Below are 19791 nucleotides of genomic sequence, written 5' to 3' on the forward strand. Positions count from 1 at the left end.
AACACTTCTGGCCAGAAAAGCACAGCCTCAATCTAACCATGAGGAGACACAAGGGGATGGGTGCAAAATGAGGCACATTCTGCTAGAAAAGGGAGATGAGACTCACCCTGAGTTTCCATGCCACCTGTGACAAACGAAAGCTGTGGAAAGATCTACACTACAAGAAGCTAAAGCGATAGGGCAAGGAATGCAACACCCAAGCCTACCCTGGACCCTGTCCCAGAGGGGGAAGTCTGTAAAGGATGTTATTAGGTCAGTCGACAAAGCTGGACCGGACAGTAGATTAGATCAAAATATTGCATCCAGGTTGAATGTGCCGACATCGGTTAACTGCCTCGTGGCTTTGTAAGAGAATGTCCTTATTCTTAGGGTCTACACAGCGAAGTATTTCGGGTCTCCTTGGGCTCTCCATCTTAAAAGGAAGGAGTTGGTCTTCCTTAGAGCTTCTATCTTTTTATTTGAGGGGAGGAGCTGTAGATTCCTTTGAGAGCCTGATGAAATCATTGGACACTGCACTCTGAAATGCACAAGACATACACGTGCGTTGTTGCGGGTCAACACCAGAGATTTCCAAACCCCTTGTGGAAACTCTTGGCTGGGAACCCTTGGACCCATGTGTTCTGATAGGCTTTTCAGTTACCATCTTCTTCAGTTCTGAGAGCAAAGTGCCATGATATAGTCACCTGCCCTCAAAGGGTCCAGAAACACACGGATAGATAATAATAATAATAATAATAAAAGAGCAAATGATAGAAAAATTGGAGCTAAATGTTCTTAAAAGGTGTATTGGAGTCTTCTGTGTACTATTTTTGTATTTGCAACTTCTTTTGGTGAGTTTCCCAAATAAAATGTTAAAAAATCAATTGCCCGGTGCTCAGTAATGCCCATGATGAGCATTTCAACAAGCAGCAGAGGGAGAGAGTTTAAGCCCTTGGAGGGAGGTGGGTGGGGGGAGGCTGAGCCGTGCAGCCAGGCCCTGGGTGTGAGGTGCCCAGGTGGACAGGTAGGAACATGGTGGTCAGCTTGTGGGCAGAGATCTCTGTGAACTCCTATTCAAACTTGAACTACCTGTGGGTTTTGCTAAGGGAACAGTTCTGCAGATAGTCAGGGACCATGGTGAGCGTTTCTTTCTCAGCTCTTTCTTGGTTTCTTACCTGCCCCCACCCTGCATCATATAAACAGTTGCAATGAACTTCCCAGAATCACAGACTGTCCACGCTGGGAGAAAACAACAGTCTCCTGCACCCTATCCATGGAGTCAGTGAGAGAAAGAAAGCCCAGTGGAACCTTATTTCCATGTCCATGTTATATGAAGGGTAAGCGCTGGTGCTCAGAGGCCCCAAGAGGACTCTCCTTACCCTGCTCGGGGTACATGGCAACGTGTTACAATCTTGTTTTGAACAGTTTCTTTGCAGTCTCAAGTACTGTGCCAGATGAACCTAAGAGCTGATATACTATTAATAGAAAGAGTGTTCTGCTGGTAATCAGGATACTCGGATCTAACTAAATGAACTGGCTGTGTGGCCTTGGGTAGGTGGCTTTCCCTCTCTGAACCTTGGTTGCGCCATCTTAAAATGCAGAAGTTGATTTACTTAACTTCTTGTCCTTTTTTAGGGGTCATGGATTCCCTTGAGGGTTGATCAATGTCACTGGACCCTTGTTCAAAGCTGTGCATTTTGAGATGTACATAGTCTCAAGAGGTTCACAGATACCCCATGGTAACCACCCGCTTAGACCCGTCTTCTGATGGGCCTTCCAGTCCTAAAAGCCATGAAAACAGAATCAGTGAATCAAGCCCCACCTGCAGGATGTTGAAGAATTAACCTATCCATCCTCAAGTCATGTGGGCTCAACTCTGGCTAGAGTGGTGTTGAACCAACATTTTAAAGTTGCCTCTGGGAGCCACATGGAAGTGACTTGAAGCAAAAGGCCCTTTGCTCTTTGCCTTCAGCTGGAAAATTTCAACTTTTGGCTGCAGTCATGCCCACTGGCCTCCAAGAAAAACAAGCCCTTCTGGGAATCGCGAGACTCTTTTCAGCCAATGGGGATGAAGAGACTGCCTAGTAACCTGCTGGTCACCCCCATTCTACCCCATCAGCATGAAGGAAAGGCAGCTCTGCCAAGCTAGACTAACACAAGATCAGTCCCCAGGGGACATGGAAGGGAGAGAAAAATAGAGCTTTTAATTAAGCCCCACTTGCGAGCAATCAATTCCAATTTTCCACTTCTAATTTGGTAAAGATTTCCACCGGGCATGTACTGAGACACTGTAGAGGCTCATAATGTTGGTGATGGGCTCAACTATTTTTCTTTTAATCTTGGCACATTTTTGTTTGGATGCCGAAGTATGGGAAACAGGAAAAGAGGGAGGCCTTGGTGGGAGCCAGTCACAGAATGGGCTGAGTGGAAGTAAGGGATTTTTGCCGCAGGTTTGCATCACAAAAAAGTCTCCAATCAGAAGAGAGAGGAGGACCTGGGACTTCCCTAATGATCCAGGGAGATTCCCTGCTTCATTAATGAGAAGGGTAAGGGTTCGATCCTTGGTCGGGGAACTAAGATCCCACATGCTGCACAGTGGCCAAAAATTTAGTAAGAGAAAAGAAGAAGAGGAGGGAGGATCAATGCGGAGCTTGATATGGGTCGTAGGCCATTCCAGGTCTGGGGTGAGCTTGCCCCACAGCGGGGCCATGACTAAAATGGGGGAGGGTGTCTAGAAATTCGCACATTCTTTTAAAAATCATTATTTGCAAATGCTGTGCCTTGGAACAGCAGCAGCTCTGAGGATCTTCATGGGACCCCAGTTGGGAAACCACAGATTTAGCCCAGCCCCTGAAACTGACGGAGAGGGATGGGGCTAAAGTCATGGGTGGCTTTTCTGAGGGGCAAGACTTTTCCTTGTGTGACTGGCCACTGTGCTGTGCTGTGCTTGTCACTCAGCCATTTCCGACTCTTTGCGACCCCGTGGACTATAGCCCGCCAGGCTCCTCTGTCTATGGGGATTCTCCAGGCCAGAATACTGGAGTGGGTTACCATGCCCTCCTCCAGGGGATCTTCCCAACCCAGGGATCGAACCCAAGTCTCCTGCATTGTAGGCAGATTTTTTATCGTCTGAGCCATCAGGGAAGCCCAAGAATACTGGAGTGGGTAGCCTATCCCTTCTCCGGGGGATCTTTCTGACCCAGAAATCAACAGGGGTCTCCTGCATTGCAGGGAGATTCTTTACCAGCTGAGCTACCAGGGAAGCCTGACTGGCCACTCTGCCACCATGCAGAGTGCCTATTTGGTGAACTGTCATCTTGCGAAGGACTAGGAAGTATCCTGCTGATTCTTGGGGGGCTAGAGGAATGTGGGGACATGTATGCCCATCAGCTGAGATGGCACTCAGAGCAATCAAAGGGAATGAGGGCTCCCCGCGAGGTCAAGGCCAGCTTGAAGCTAGATGCTGGTGTAGATGGCCCCCTGCCCAAGCCACCTGTGGTTAAACTGACCCTGGCATTGCAGTCAGGGGGAAGCATATGCCCAGTACATAGTAGGCCTGCACTAAATACTAGTGAAATGAAGGTTGGTTGTCCCCATTGATGAAATGTTTACACGTGAACTACATTAGATCCAGAGGTCCACAACCTCCTCTCCATCATCCATTTGCAACCTTGTGCTCTTTCTTAGCAGATTTACAGCCCGTGGCACGTAGCAATGCATGGCAGAGCCTCTGGTGGGAGGTCACTGGCCTCTCCCAGGTGTGCTCAGCTGGGAAGCAAAAGATGAGACTCCAGGACCTGGCACCACCTGTACAATTAATGACATTGGGGAGGTAGGCGCTTGCAGCTTGCCTGAACTGCTCAATTTCCCTGTTCCAAACTGGTCCTCCAGCGGCCCATCCCATCATCTTCATCCACACTGCAGTCCATTCACAAAGCCCCTTCCTCCAGCATCTCCAATGTCTCCTCTGCATCTACTGAAAAGTCCAAGTCCTCTACACAGCTTTTCATCCTGGCCCACCTTTCCAGCTTTGTCTTCCAAAACAACCCTTTGCATCCACCCCCTCCTGTGTTGCTGTGAAGCCCTCCATGAGCCAGCTGCCCAGAACTCACTGCTCCTTCTCCTCTGCTCAGGATGCACTGCTATCTCCAACGACTTGGTCCAACCTCTGCCTCCTACGCTGGATGCAAAGGACCAAGCATGTTAATGAATGAAACCTAACCCTAAGCGAATGAATTTGTTTAAATATAGGCCAAAGAAGGTCTTATCCTCTGGCATCAAGGGATCTGGGGAGCAGGCAGGGGGCGCAGATCCTAAGGCTGCCCTCGTTTCTATGCTGCGTCTCTGGTAGTTTAGCTGAGAGTGGAAAGCCGAGGTCCCCAAAGGGCTAAAGGAACCAGCAGCAGGAATGGTTCTCTCAAGGGACAACTGGGTGCCCTGAGAGAGTTAGCCGCTGTCAAAGCCAAGGACTGGATAATTGGAGAAGGTCCCACCTAGAGCCCAGGAGGGCTCGCTGTGCTGGCAAGTGGCACTCCTGCCCAGGTCCCAGGTACATCAGGAGGGATGGCGGGCTCCCAGCCCCCACCGTGGGATTTAACACAGATGCAGTTCTGCCTTCATGGCTAAGGGCTTCCAGAGCTGGGCAGAGGCAGCTGCGTTAGGAAAATGCCATGGGTGGTGTGAGCAACGGGAGAGTACACTGACCCCGGCTGGAACCACTGGGCAGAGAGATCTGATCAGAGGGGTTTGCAGTGACTGACCCCTCCAGTTCCTGGCAGTGCGTTGGCCCAGGAAAGAGGGTTTTAGGGGAGGAATGGAATTCTGTAGGTTTAGTTCTGTGGGCATCTGGAATCCAGCCTGGGATGTTGAAGACTCTGCTGGGAAGGAAGGGAGGCAGACCTAACCCAGCGAAATTGGATGTGCTCAGTGAGGGGCAGGGAGAGAGGAAATGGCAAGTGACATGGATAAGGCCAGCCCAGACCACTATGCCCAGGAGGGTCACGAATCACCCGACCAAACATCCTTGGCCTCGAGCCCCTCCCAGCTTTGGGAGTGAGCCCCCAAGCTCTACAAACACACTCCTGGAGGATCCAGGCACTGGTGTTCTCCAGCTCATGTCAGCCGAGGGCCATGCGCTGAAGGTCTGGCATCTTTAGGGGAGGATTTTGAGTTAAATGTATGCGATGGGCAAGGCAGGGCCCTCCAGGCTCAGGTCATTGACGTCCCTCAGGAGTTCGTGTTCGCTGGCCATGGCCGCCTTCTGCAGGCGGCGGAGGCGAGCCTGCAGCTCCTCCTGCTCCTTCTTGAGCTCCAGGTAGGAGTGCGAGAAGGTGTGGAAGATGGACGTGGCCGGGAAGGCCATGATGAGAATGCCGCTCAGGATGCTGCTGAGGGCCACCATCTGGCCCGGCACGCTGCTGGGTACCATGTCTCCGTAGCCCACCGTTGTCATGGAGATGACGGCCCACCAATAGGAGGCTGGGATGCTAGTGAACTCCAGGACCCGCCCGGACTCATTCTCAGCCACGTAGACCAGAGGAGAGAAGAGAGTGATGGCCACGCACAGGAAGAGGAGGAGCAGGCCGAACTCGCGCGTGCAGCGGCGCACCGTGAGGCCCAGCGTCTGCAGCCCCAGCGAGTGGCGCGCCAGGCGCATCACGTAGAGGATGCGGAGAGCCCGCAGCACGCGCAGCGCCAGCCCCACCTTCTCCAGGTACGAGCTCCCACCCGGCCGCTCACCGTCCTCCTGGGGCTCGTCGGTTACGGCGAGGGACACGTAGTAGGGGAAGATGGCCATGATATCGATGATGTTCAGGGGCCCTTGGAAGAACTGGCACTTGTTCTGGGCCTGGACAAACCGCAGGCAGAACTCGAGGGAAAACCAGGCCACGCAGACCGTCTCCACGATGAAAATGTAGTAGCATTTCTGTGAGCACTCCCCCTGGAGAGGCGAGGAAACGCAGGATAGAGAGACGAGCACCAGAAATGGCAAGAGAACCATGCTGGAAAGCATTTCTAGAGCTCTGTACTGATATTGAGACTGACTTCATATACACAGATCCCATATGTACAGTCTCTACTAAAAATGCTATGCTGAGTCTATACTAAATATATTTCCTCTATATTTCATATATTAAATATACTATTAATATATGAACACATACTGCTACATATTAATATTTAGTAATAATGTATTAATATTTAGAATACATGTCATATATTATATATGTTATAATAGATTGATATAATATATGTGTGCTAAGTCACTTCAGTCATGTCTGACTCTTAGGGACCCTATGTGCTATAGCTGACCAGGCTCCTGTGTCCGTGGGATTCTCCAGGCAAGAATACTGGAGTGGGTTGCCATGCCCTCCTCCAGGCATCTTCCGGACCCAGGGATCGAACCCATGTCTCCTGCAGCTCCTGAACTGCAGGCACATTCTTTACTACTGAGCCGCCTGAGAAGCCCATTATACTATATATTAAGCATTTACGTATATATTCTCTCTATATCCTCTGTATAGTATATAGTCTTTATATGCTATCTATCCATCTATCATTAATCTGTATCTCTATATCAATGGAGCTCTGTTTTAGACTCTTAGTCATCCGCCAGGACTCCCTTTTTACTGTAGTTCTCAAGTTGCAGCTGGGCCCATGGCCTATCAGCTAGATCAGAAACCACCTGATCTAGCTTCCCCTGCAGCTAAGTGTGGCCAAGTGACCAAGTCCCTACCCAAAGAATGTAAACAGAGGTGATGCGCCACCCCTCCAGTTCCAGGACTTTAGTGGTAGGTGTGAGTTCTTGCACTCTTTCTCCCCTTCCTGTGAGCTGGGACTACCCAGCCTGCCCTGCAACCCAGCTTAGAACCAGCAGACGGGACGGATGCCCCAGGAAGGATAAGCATCACCATGGGAAAAACCTGGGTCTCAGAATGAGAGCTGCCCACTCTCCTTGGTCCCTCTTTGGGTGAGAGAGAAACCAGTGTCTGCTGTGTTGAAGGGCTTCCCTGGTGGCTCAGATGGTAAAGAATCTGCCTGCAATGCAGGAGACCTGGCTTCGATCCCTGGGTTGGGAAGATCCTCTGGAGGAAGGCATGTCAACCTACTCTAGTATTCTTGCCTGGAGAATCCCCATGGACAGAGGAGCCTGGAGGGCTACAGTCCATGGGGTCACAAAGAGTCAGACACGGCTGAGCGACTAAGCACATTGTGTTGAAAGCCGTTCTCTCGTGGAGCCTCTTGGTTACAGCAGCCAGCTTTCTCCTTTACCAACATAAGCAGCTCTGTGTACCAGGTGCTGATCTGGTGCCGTCATTTAGGCCCCACAGTGATGCCATGAGCAGCTTCACTGACAGTCCAGGAAATGATTCTGAGCACTGAAATAACTTGCCTGAGCCTACATTCGGAGGAGGTGGTCTCCTGGAGACTACAGACTATTTTTAACTTCTTTGCACACGATCCCTCATTCATTCATCCAACAAAACACATGGAGGGCGGGCTTGTCTGGTGGCTCAGTGGTAAAGAACCCACCTGCCAATGCAGAGGATGTGGGTTTGATCCCTGGTCCAGGAAGATCCCACATGCTGTGGAGCAACAAAGCCCATTTGCCGCAACTGCTGAGCCTGTGCCCTGGAGCCTGTGCTCCACGATAAGAGAAGCCGCTGCAATGAGAAGCCTGTGCACCGCAGCTGTGAATAGAGAGTAGCCCCTACTCGCGGCAGCTAGAGAAAAGCCCGGTTAGTAATGAAGACCCAGCGCAGCCACAAATAAATAAATAAAATTACTTAAAAAAAAAAAAATGCATGGAGGGCTCACCTTGTGCCAGGTCCCATGCTAGACTTTGGAGGTGAAGGACCAGAGAAGCAGCTGTGGTTTCTGGGGCCTTGGAGGCTAGGGGTGGGTGGGTGGGGAGGGCAGAGGATGCCACCATTCCTAGTACAGCCCTGTGATGCAGACTGCAACTATTTCCTTCCCAAGAGATCCCAGCCAGGTGGGGCTCCTGTGGCTTCCTCCCTGTGTCATTCACACCCCTACCCCCGCCCCCAATAGAGACTTCCGCTAGTCCTTCTGCCACTCAAAGTGTGTCCTGGAACCAAAAGCATAAGCCTCCCCTGGGAGCTGCAGAATCTACATTTTAACAATAATTTATGCACACAATAAGGTTGGAGAAGCTCTGTTTCTAGTATAGAGGTTCTCAGCCTCGACTGTGCATGTTAGAATCACCTGGGGGGGCTTTGAAAAATCCTGATGCCCAGGCTGGGACATCTAGGTTTGAGCCTGAGTGGTAGAACTTTCCAGAAGCCCCATCAATGATTCTCATGGGAAGCCAGAGTTGAGAAGCTGACTCTAAACATTCCGACTACATGTATATCATCTTAGCTCCCTCTTGGTCTGCATCTGCCTCTGCCTCATCTCCATCTCCATCTCTGCTAGATCTCTGGCATCTCCATCTATGAGGGAATGAATGGCTGAAGCCGGTTGGCTAAGTGAAAAGCAACACACTGACAACTGCGGTTTTCTTTGGATTAAAAACCTCTGAGGTGGAAAAAGGAATTATTTCCAGTGCCTGGGCTCACGGGAATGCTAAATTGAAATGTTCTTGTTGTCTGACCTTTGGAGGGAAAAGGGGGCTGGACTGTCCTGATCTCTATTCACTGGTCTTGAGTGGGGTAGCTCTCTCCCCTGCCCTCTCTGATCCAAGAGGTGGGAGTTGGTGGGGGTGTGGTTGAGGGCGTGGAGTCCAGAGTGTCTGTGACTCAGGTTCACTTCTACCTACTTAGGCAAATCCTTCATCCCCCTGGACTATTGTTTCTCTGCCCTGGGAGAGCTGTGACCAATTGGAATAACGCAGGAGAAGTAGTTAGCAGGCCTGCTGCAGGTACACAAAACATGGCAGCTGCCTGTTCAAGATGACCCACTGGTCGCAGACATAGTCTGCCCACTCAGTTGAAGGCTAACTATACCTTCTCCTATCCTGAATTCTATAAGAAGTAGAGGAAATTCTCCAGAACACAAGAGTTCTTTGCCAGGACTGCCTGGGGTTTGCTTCGGGGTTCTGCAAAGTTCAGGAGTTTTGGATCCCGACTCCCCAGTCTTGCTACGAACTTGCTCTGTGACCTTTCAGTGGTCACTGCCCCTTTCTGGGCTTTACCTCCTGATAAAGAGAGTGGGACAGAATCGGCATTTCTCAAAGCCGATTCATAACCCCTGCGGCAGAATCCCCCAGAGTGCTTGTTACAAATGTGGGTTCTGGGGCTCACATCACAAAATCAAAGCCCTGGAGGGTGGCCCAGGAATCTGCATTTTGGCAGATTCTCCTGTTGACTCAGAGGCACCTGGAAGTTTTTCAGACTCTAGGCCAGATTCTCTCTATAAGGCCCCTTTCATCACTGACATTTGGGGAGTTTTCCCTTTGGGGTAAGAGCCTTGGGTGGCCTGGGAATAATCTCCCCAGACCAGTGACCCTGTAGTTCAGGAAGGTGACTCCTGGGAGGCACAGAAGGCTCTGTGGGCCCTCTTCCCTCTGCCTCTGGTGCCAGCTTTTGGATATTCCGGGCATGAACCACCCACCTCCCGCCGGCCACCTCTCTGCACTGCAGCAAGTGCTGTGCGGAGTCACCCCTGCATTGCTGCTCAGCTCTGCATCCTAAACCAACCTCCCAGCACTGGTCCTCAGAGAAATGCCCTACGAGCAGCCAGTGTTGGGGTGGTAAAGATTTACGGGGCTTGAGCTGAGAAAATGATTTCCAGGCCAGTCAGTATCTGAGGAAAACTAGAACAGAAGGAAAGGAGAGAGTCACCTTCTCTGAGGAGGTTTTTGGTTGTATTCTGCAGGTAGGATGGACCACTCATCCTGGTTTGCCCAGAACTTTTCAGATTGAGCAACAGGAAGTTCCAGGTCACCAGAAAGTCCCCCCTCAGTCCTGGGCAAACTGGGTGCTTGGTCACCTTCGTGGGGGCACTTGTCCCTGGTGGGAATGAGGGGTGCTCTGATTCCCTTCTGCGATGAAGAGAAACATGAGCAGCCCTGGGAAGGCTGGAGGGGTGAACGGCATGACAACATGACCAATGTCACAGGCAGATGAGGGGTGATGTTTCCATCCGGGTGAAGTCCAAGAGCAGGCAAAGCCCACGGGAGGTGGACAGAATCACAGAAACAGCAGCCGCCTCTGGATGGGCTAGGGAAGACTACAAAGGAACCTGAAAGAACATCCTGGGGTGATGGGAATATTCCATACCAACCAGGGCTGTGGGTGACATGGGTGTGCCCCATTTGTTACATCCGACAGCTAAGACTTGTGCATCTCAATGTATGTAAATTTATCCCATAAAACTGTGAAATAACAATAAAATGAATGATCACGATGCTAAACAGTTGGAGGTGGGAGGGGCTGGAGAGAGAGAACCGGAGTGGCAGGCTCTCGACAGTCTGGAAGGCTGAGTCATGGGTAGTAATTAGGGGTTCGTTAGCTTATTCTATTTACTCTGCAAATGCCCCAAATTTTCCATCATGAAAAGATTTTTTTTTTTTTTTTAATCAGAGTTGGAAATCAAAAGCACAATGAGATACCACTCCACACTCACCAGGACAGCTGTGATTGTAAGGACAAAAAATAAGTGTCAGGGGATTAATAGGTACAAACTACTAGGTATAAAATAAATAAGATACAAGGATGTGATATATAGCACAAATACAGCTGGAATTTTATAACAATATCTTTAAATTGAGTACAAGGGAGAAAAATGTCGAATCACTCTGTTGTACCCCTAGAACTAATATACAGTAAAGCAGTAATACTTGGATAAAAACAAACAAGTGTTGCTGAGGCTGTGGAGAAATTAGAATTTCCCCCCCAAAACGTTGCTGGTGGGAATATAAATTGGTACAGCTGTTGTGGAAAACAGATGGGTGGTCCCTTGAGAACTTAAACATACATTTGCTGTATGACTAAGCAATTTTGCTGCCAAGAGTATTCTTCAAGGAACTGAAAACCCACATGCACACAAACAAAACTTGTCCATGAAGATTCAGAGCGGTGTGATTGATAGCAGCCCAAAAGTGGAGAGAAATTAAATGCTCAACAACAGATGAATGAATAAACAAAATATGGTCTGTCCATATGATGGAATATTATTCAGCCACGAAAAGGAAGTTCTGACATGTGCTACAAAGCTGATGAACCTTGAAAACCTTATGCTCAATGGAAGAAGCCAACGTAAGAGACCATATATTGTATTATTCTGTATCTATAAAGTGCCATTGGAAGGACTGATGCTGAAGCTGAAGCTCCAATACTTCGGTTATCTCATGCGAAGAACTGACTCACTGGAAAAGACTCTGATGCTGGGAAAGATTGAAGGCAGGAGGAGAAGGGGACGACAGAGGATGAGATGGTTGGATGGCATTACCAACTTGATGGACATGAGTTTGAGCAAACTCCAGGAGTTGGTGATGGACAGGGAAGCCTGGTGTGCTGCAGTCCATGGGGTCACAAAGATTCGGACATGCCTGAGGGACTGAACTGAATAAAGTGCCCAGAAAAGGCAAATTCATGAAGATAGAAAGTACATTCACAGTCACCTGGGGCTGGTGGAAAGCAGCGGGGGATGGGGAGTAACCAGAAGTATGTGCAAGTTTGCTTTTTAGGGTGATAAAAATGTTCTGGAATTAGTGGGGATGGTTGCACAACTGCATACTAAAAAAGTCACTGATTTGTGCACCTTAAAAGGATGAACATTAGATGGTATATTATATCACAATAAAAAAGAAACCCAAGTTTGAGTGGCTGCATCGGTTTGGGCACAGTGAAGCGGGTGGCCCACAGTCTTGCCCGTCCTTCCCCAAAGCTCCGGAGTGGAGCTGCTCTGAAGGGCTTTGGGGTCAGGGGGTGGATGGGTCTTTCTGAGGACAGAGCCACTGTCCCTGAGGGACCATCTGGACAGGCTGTCCGGCAGACGGCTGCAGGTACAGCCAGGGCCAGTTCTAGAAGTTCCATCTGGGGGGGACTCAGGGCCAGAGTCTTGACCTTGCAGCCTCCCTTGCACCCTTTGTCTCTCTCATAGCAACACCTGCCAGCTCCCCTTTGGGAACACAGCCAGTCTGACCCTCTTAGCTCAATGCTGGTCTCACAGCTCCATTCAGCATTTCCCTCTCCCTCCCTTTTCTTCCTCCTGGCCATGAATTCCATCATTTGTGCCTCTGGTCCTAGTCTCGGGGTGCTGGCAGTGCTGACTCATGCCTTGCGAGAGCCAGGTCTCTGCCACCCCTCCTCTCCTTTGGGCCTCTTCCACAGTCCTCTCCCTCCCCCGCCCCACCTTGAACAGAAACCCTGAGAGCTCTGAGGAGGGTGTGGAGCAAGCAGGGGCAGGTTAGGAACTGAACACTCCAGACACCAGGGGAGCATGGTGAGGCAGGAGGGACAGCATGAAGCATGTACTCAGGAGACGGGAGGGGGGGGGGGGGGCCGTCCAGGAAATGGGGATTGGTGCTTGTTGGGTGAGATATTAGGGAGACACAGCTGGGGGCGAGGAACCCCCCAAGCTCCCCAAAGCAAGTTAAGAAGACTTTTCTAAAGCCATCAGCAAACGTCACTGAACACAGAGAAGCTACAGAGAGCGGGCAGTGCTATACAGAGCTGACTCATGGTCCAAGAAAGGGGGACCATGGAGGAGGAGGTGCCGGCTCCAGCGGGAGGCTTTTTATCCAAGGTGGGGGAGGGGGTGCCTGCAGCCCGAAAGGTGAGTTGCAACCACAGCAGGAGAGAATTCTTCCAGCAAGGGACCCCCGGGGATCCACCTGATCGTTAAAAATCTCTATGCCTTCCTTCCCAGTCCCCGTGAGAGTAGGGGCACTGCACAGGGCACGAGGGGGTGGGAGACACAGAGCCCCGAGGTCCTACCCTCAGCCCCCTGGTGGCTCCGCCCCCACCCGGGGAGCTTTGCAGAGCTGCTACCCAGAGTGTGTCCCTTCTCAACATCCCTGAAGTCCCAAGCATGCCTCTGGGCGGAAGTGGAAGCTAAAATGAGGGCAGGGGGGTGGGGGTGGGGGGGATGTGAGAGCACATGCCTGTGCTTATCCCCTGAGGTCCTGAGAGCTGGGAGAGAGCGTGAGGAGCAAAGCAGATGCGCACGTGGGGGGTCCTGAGCGGGTCCTAGAGGTGGGGGAAACAGCCAGTGCTGGCTCTGTGCCCACACAGGAGAACTAGGCCATCGGTCCTAGGGCTCCGTCTGAGCAGGTGTGCCGTTATCCTCATTTGCAGGTGCAGAAATAGAGGCACATAGACAAAGGGGCTCATCCCGGGGCAGAGCCGGGTAGCAGAAAGGCGGGAGGAGGGGGTTGAGATGAAAGGACCAAGAGTTCAGCTGTAGCTGCCCAGTGACCTGCAGCTTCCTCCAGAGGGAGGACAAGGTGTTCTGACCAGCAAAGATGCGGGGCTGAATGGCAGGGTTGACAACCGTGGCAGAGGACTCCGGCAGAGGGAAGCAAAGAATCTGAGGAACTGATCATCGGACGGATGGACAAACAAACTGTGACATTTACAGACAGTGGAATATTATGCAGCCCTTAAAAGCAGTGCAGTACTGACATAGGCTACAACACAGAGGAACCTTGAACCCATTATACGGAGGGAGTGAAGCCAGAAACAAAAGGCCACATATTTTAGGGTTCCATTATAAGAAGTGTCTAGAACAGGAAAATCCACGGAGATGGAAAGCAGCCTGGTGGTTGCCAGTGGCTGTGCGTGGAGGTGGGGAGTGGCTGCCTGACTGGCCCAGGTTTTTCTCTTCGGAATATACTGGAACTTAAAAGGAAAGTTTTTTTAAAAAAAGAAATATATTGGAAATTGATAGCGGTGTTGACTGCACAGCATTATGAATTTTGCTAAATGCCACTGAATTGTTCACTTTAAGACGGTTAATTTTACGTTATGTGAACTTTAAAAATGGAGCTGGGATGTTCAGAATACAAGCTCCAGGAAAGAGGAATTTGTCTGATATGCAGCATCTAGATGAGTGGATTTAGTTGGCACAGATGACTGTTGATGAATGAATAAAAGGATAAATGTGATGACTTCCTGTTAAATAGCACCAGATAAGTGAATAATGATGATGACTAATATTTCTGAGCACTTCTTATGTGTTGGTATTGTTCCAATCATATTACACGAATATTACTCTTTTAATTCTCACCATAATCCCCGGAGGAAAGGGCTAACAGCATCCCCATTTTACAGATAAGGAAACTGAGGCTCAAAGAAGGTAAGTGACTTTCTCGAGATCACTGAGCTCATGAGGGTTGAAACCAAGATTCAAACCCAGGAGGGTTAGAAGAAGGTTCTGTTATGAGGGGTCAGGTTTTGGAGCAAGGTGGAGGTGAGCTCAAATCCTGGCTGTGCCACTTTCTTACTTTGAGCTTAGGAAAGTGATTAAACTTCCCTGAGCCTCAGTTTCCTTACCTGAAAATGGTCGTAGCTACAAGATCCATTTCCTTAAGCTGTTACAAAGATTAAGTCCATCCTGTCCAATGCCAGCCTCCTGAAGGGCACTTAATAAGCATCAGTTCTCTCATTCCTTTGGGGCTGAGCTCCGCCAGGGAACCCAGCGAAGTCCACATGCTTCCGGAGGGGCTTTAGGTACTTGGCTTGGTCCTTTCTGTCCATCTACTTCCTCCCTCTTCCATTTTAATTTGCAATCTTGGGCACAGACCTTGCTCCTCAACTGCCAAGTTTACTTAAGGAATATTGCTGTAAGAAGCTAGAAGAAAAAGGGAAGGAAAGTGCTTTCTTTGCATGTGTGCTGATTCTCCATCCCAGGGTGACACCTTCTCTATGTTTGATGGAGGACTGTGGGTCTTGTCGCCTTGGGACAACAACTTGGGCCCCCACACCTCCAGGGCACTGCCTGTCCCCAGGAGCAGCAGCCCAGCTTTGCAGCCGGGGCTGAATCGCTGCTTTCAGACTGATGTCCAGAGGCCAAATACAAAATATCAGGCATGTGTGGCTGAGAAAGAACATTATCTTTTTATGTAAATGTAAGGTCATGGTTTGAAAAAACAAAGCCTGCCTGGTCTTCAACCTCCAGGCTCTCTGAATTACCATCAGAACAGCGAAATACACACACGCTTTTTTTTTTTTTTTTTGGAGGGCAAGGCCTCGTGGTCCCTCTCTAGGCAGAGCACCCAGTTGCACGGAGCTTGTGACTGGACTGGGAACACCACCTCTCTCATTCCACGAGTAGGAACGGCTTCTGCAGGATTCTCACTCACCTCTAATTGAATTTTCCATGTCCCTGTCACACCAATCTGGGTTCATACCCTGGGTAATTTTAAAAGCATTAGGCTTTGTAAAGAGCTTGTCTCTCTGCACAGTCTAAATCCCGGCTCCCTGAAAATCCCACAGGCTTGTGAAAAATCCAAGAGTCTTTCTTCAGCAACTAGGATCCAGGGCAACCTTGGAGCATAGGAGATTGAGGCGCCTTACTTTGTCCTAATCTTTCAATTGCACTGTCCACACGTAAATATTTCAGTGAACAAGAAAATTCTTAAATCACATAATTTTGTGCTAAAGAATGAAAAAAAAAAAAGTCCACAATTAGAGCTACAGTCCTCTCTATGGGGAAAAAACTGTCTGAAAGTCAAAACATTTTGATTGATTTGCTTTATAACATAACATGTATAGATTGGGCAAGATGCTTTATTGAACAAATATTTATTGAGAGCCTACTCAGTGTGAAGCACTGACTGGTTCTATATCTATGTCCTCTCTATCTGGAAACTTCTCTGATCGTCCCTGGAATACATGTTTAAGGGAAGAGAACTTAGGTCAACTGACACTGGTTATAAACCATCCACAGCCTGCATAACCTTCTGTATATGTTTTAATGATCGGCTCTCTCTCTCTGCTGTAATGTAAGCTCCATGAGTCAGGTGATGGGGAGCCATGGAGGATTATAGAGCAACATTTTCACTTAGGAAACAGTCCAATTCTCAGTTTGAAGCTCTCCAATAACCTTCCCAACAAAAGGCTAGGTTTTTAACTCACATTTCAGACCATCTGGCCCCTTGGGGTATGTGGTGGGGGTGGGGAGGAGGGTTATCTCACAGCTTCCCGGAAAGACAGGGCCTGCTAAGTCACTTCAGTCATGTCCAACTCTCTGTGACCCCATAGACTGTAGCCCACCAGGCTCCTCTGTCCGTGGAATTCTCCAGGTGAGAATACTGGAGTGGGTTGCCATGCCCTCCTCCAGGGGATCTTCCCAACGCAGGGATCAAACCCACATCTCTTATAGCTCCTGCATTGGCAGACAGTTCTTTACCACTGAGCTACCAGAGAGGGCAGGAGTGGGCAAGCAAATGTTTCTGCTCTGGCCTCTTGGGGCAGGGTCACTTTTAGATTGACCCTTCCATGAGTTCCCTGGAGGGAGGGACTGACTGGGAGGGTCAGGAATGAGGGCTGAGGATCTCTTCTGTCATCGGCATCTTCGCTAGATTACTCCGAAGAAGCTAAGTGCCCTGAGCCTTAGTTTATTCCTCTGACAATGTAATGTCAGAGCTGAGATGCCCATGAGAAGGTTGGCTTAAGGAGGCAGGGAATCCGAACCTGGTCTACTGCTCAGCACAGAACAGCTGCTCAGTTAACACACGATGGGTGCACTGAGTGTGTGAGCCTTCACAGTGATGTCAGGTGTCTCATGGAGGAGGAAACTGAGGCTCAGAGAGGTTGGAGCGATTCTCTCCGCTGACAGAGCTAGGAGAGGCAGGGCTGGGCCAGCTCTGCCCATTAAGACCACAATGTCCAGCGTTTGCTCTCAGGGACAGGGCCCCTCCTGACTTTCATGGGTCCCCTTCATGTGCTTCTTTCTCAAAAAACAAAAAATGTATAAAATATCTTTTACAACTGCCTTGGTCTGAAAATGAACACAGTCCACACTGGATCATATTCATTTCTTGCCTTCTGGTTGAAAAGACCTGAAAACATTTTTGTGGGCCCCCAGTCCCACGGGTCCCGGGCACCCGCGCCTGATGGAGCGATGGACCACTCACCTTGTCCTCCTCCGCCCTCAGGTCGGGCATGGTGCTGACGCACAGGCTGACCGCTGTGGTGGCCACGAAGAGGATGGACAGACAAGCGAAGACCTTCCCGGGGAGCCCAGACTGCGGGTTCTCCACCATCTCGCGCAGCCGGCTCATGAAGAGCCCCCAGCGGGACGTGTGCACAGTGGGCCGCCCAGCCTCCCGCTGCCGCTGCAGGGCCTCCTCCCGGCGCAGCTCGGCCAGGTCGTCCAGCTTCCGCAGCAACGTCCGCAAGCAGCACTTCTCCAGGTTGGCTTCTTCGATGCCCCAGTAGGTCAGCTCCTCCTGGAAGGACAGCACGCACATCTCCCGCAGGAGGACCAGCTTGCCGGCAGCCAGGAAGCTCGCGATCACCCCAAAAGCGCTGGGGCTCCGGTCGAAAAAGAACTCCTGGTTGTCCTCATCGTAGTCGTCGCAGAGCTGCGCGATCTCCTCGTGGCTCCGGCAGAAGCGGAGTTTGCTCAGGCGGCTCAGCGGGAACTCGTCCAGCGTGCTCCACGGGAGCAGGTACCGCCGGCCCCCAACATTGACCAGCATCTCCTTCTTCAGGTCCGCCGTCGTGGAGGCGTCCAGCGCGCCCACCTTCCGGGCCCTGCGGTAGTAAATGCCCTTGATGGATGGCGGCTCCACGGGGCCCGACAAGAAGGGACTCAAAGGGCTGCAGGAGCGGAAGTGATGGTGTCCGGCATGCAGGCCCCTGTCTCGGGAAGGCATGGATATTGCGGAAGTCCTGGCGCCGGAAGGGACAAGAGCAAGGAAGGAAGGAGACGTCAGTCTCAGGGCAGAGTCCTAGATCGCATTGCCTCATGTGTGCATTCCCACATCTGCATTCTTTATCCTTTTAATCTTTCATCCAGCAAAGATTTACTGAGCACCTACTATGCACCTGGGATCTATCAGTGTAGGAAAGGACATAATGACATCCCTTCTCTGATGGAGCATTTATTTATATCTCAGAAGAATCTCCCTGGAACAGGCACTAGGTGGACTGGGACTCAGGGAGCTTGGTCCCGAGCTGGACAAGTCAGAGCTGTGTCACTTCCAGACTGTGTGATCTTGGGCTTGCAGCTTAACCTCTCTGTTCTCAGCATCCTTATGCTAATGACAGGACTCACCCAACCTTGCTAAGTATAGTTATTGAAAATAGAGCTTAAGAGTGTAAAAGGTTCTCAAGTTCACTGCCGGGTTGTAATCCCTTACAGACTGCCACCCCAGCTGGGTTTCTCAGCCTCATTGAACCCTTTGCTTCACTTGCTCAGCTGGGGCAGTTTGGGTGCCCACCTCACTGGGCAATAATACATAGGAGGTGTATATTAAGCACCCTTCTAGATGCTTCTGACATGCCAGGCACTGATCCACATGCCCTTCCTATGATAAGTCATCTCAACAACCCCCTGAGGTAGACATTAATATCTCCATTTTACAGATGAGGAAGCTGAGGCCCAGAAAAGTTAAGTAACGAGGAACTGTGCTTGGCACAGCATCTGACTCCCAGGAGAAGCTCCACAACCATTGCCTCAGCCCTCTTACTTGCTTTCCCACTTAGAGGACTTTGCTATCAATGACAGTGCTTCTCCGTGTTCATGGGCTGCTTGTCTCAGCCACCTTGCTGTGTGACCTTGCATCAGTTACTACCCCTCTCTGGGCTTTGGTCTTGTCATCTGTGAAATGAAGTCGCCTCTAATGCTCTCTCCGTTTCAGACCTGTTTGGGACGCTTGACTTAGAGGAAGGATTTCAGATTTAGCCCATGCATTAAAGAAAGTCATCGCCACAATATTTCTCATCCTCTGCCTCCCACAACCATTTTCTGTGCTATTCATTCTAGCCAGAGCTGCTTCCAAAGCGTCTATAACCTTACATTCCAAGATGCACTCCAATCGAGAGGAAAACTCAGCGGCTGAATGGAAATAAAAGTTTTCTCAATTTCAGAGCCAGTTGGATTCCAGCAGGCAGCGAAGAGTTGAATCACAGCCTATGCATTTCATACTTGCTCAGCACACAATGGTCTGTTATTCTGTGTGCATTACTTCATTTACAACGTACGGCCAGAAAACGATGAGCAGCCTGCAGAGAAAAGAGTATTTTGAAATCAAGGGAGCCTTCCCAAGCGTTCTTGTTTTCCCAGTGAAAAAGCCAGAGCCTGAGGGCTGAAGTGACTCATCCAAGGTCACACGGTGAGTCCCAGTGCAACCCGGGACTCTGTCTCCCAGTAGGGTCTCTTTCTAGAACCAACCCCCCCTCGACCCCCGCCAAACTTTCCTTTCTTCATTCATTGCACAAACCTAACTTTGTAACCCACAGCCCCCCAGGAAGAGCCGGCACACAAACCTCCTCCAGAGCATGGGAAAGGTATTCACTCAAAGCAGCGCTTTGGAAGGGATGTTTAAGAGCATCCTGTATACCCCCCACCCCCGCAGCAGATACTAACTTCTTCCCCTGAAGTTTAACTCACCCTCCTGTCTCAGGAAGCCTATTTCCAGCTGTCTCTCTGCCGGGCAAGGCAAAGGGAGCCCATGTCTCGATGCCCAGGGAAGAGACGGGTTTGTGGTGAAGATGAAAGGGAAGAAAAGAAAAATCCCAAACACAGCAGTTTCTGGCTGAGTTAGTTTTCAACCTTTCTTCCCTTGCCTCCTTCAGAAACCAGAAGTCCATTCATTCTGCATCTCTCTCTCTCTCCAGCAGCTGCAGAAAAGCCCAAGAGGAGTGGGGTGGGTTGTTGTTTTTTTGGAAAGGACCT

General features: G+C 50.2%; 1 protein-coding gene across 1 annotated transcript; it reads right to left on the reverse strand.

The window, feature by feature from the left end:
- Window positions 1-5149: 5149 nt before the first annotated feature.
- KCNG4 (potassium voltage-gated channel modifier subfamily G member 4) lies at window positions 5150-17776 on the reverse strand. The gene is made up of 2 exons (XM_052656612.1): window positions 17024-17776; window positions 5150-5920 (listed from the first exon to the last, which is right to left on the reverse strand). The coding sequence occupies exons 1-2, from the start codon at window positions 17765-17767 to the stop codon at window positions 5150-5152; spliced, it is 1515 nt and encodes a 504-aa protein (XP_052512572.1). The 5' UTR covers window positions 17768-17776.
- Window positions 17777-19791: the final 2015 nt, after the last annotated feature.

This window comes from Budorcas taxicolor, chromosome 18 (assembly GCF_023091745.1).
Source record: "Budorcas taxicolor isolate Tak-1 chromosome 18, Takin1.1, whole genome shotgun sequence".
Lineage (NCBI taxonomy): Eukaryota > Metazoa > Chordata > Mammalia > Artiodactyla > Bovidae > Budorcas > Budorcas taxicolor.

Excerpts from the sequence above, each read along its gene's own strand:
- KCNG4 (XM_052656612.1), bottom strand. The coding sequence starts at position 17,767 with ATGCCTTCCCGAGACAGGGGCCTGCATGCCGGACACCATCACTTCCGC. Across the intron at positions 5,921-17,023 it reads TGAGGGCGGAGGAGGACAAG|GGGGAGTGCTCACAGAAATG; the intron begins GTGAGTGGTCCA and ends TCGCCTCTCCAG.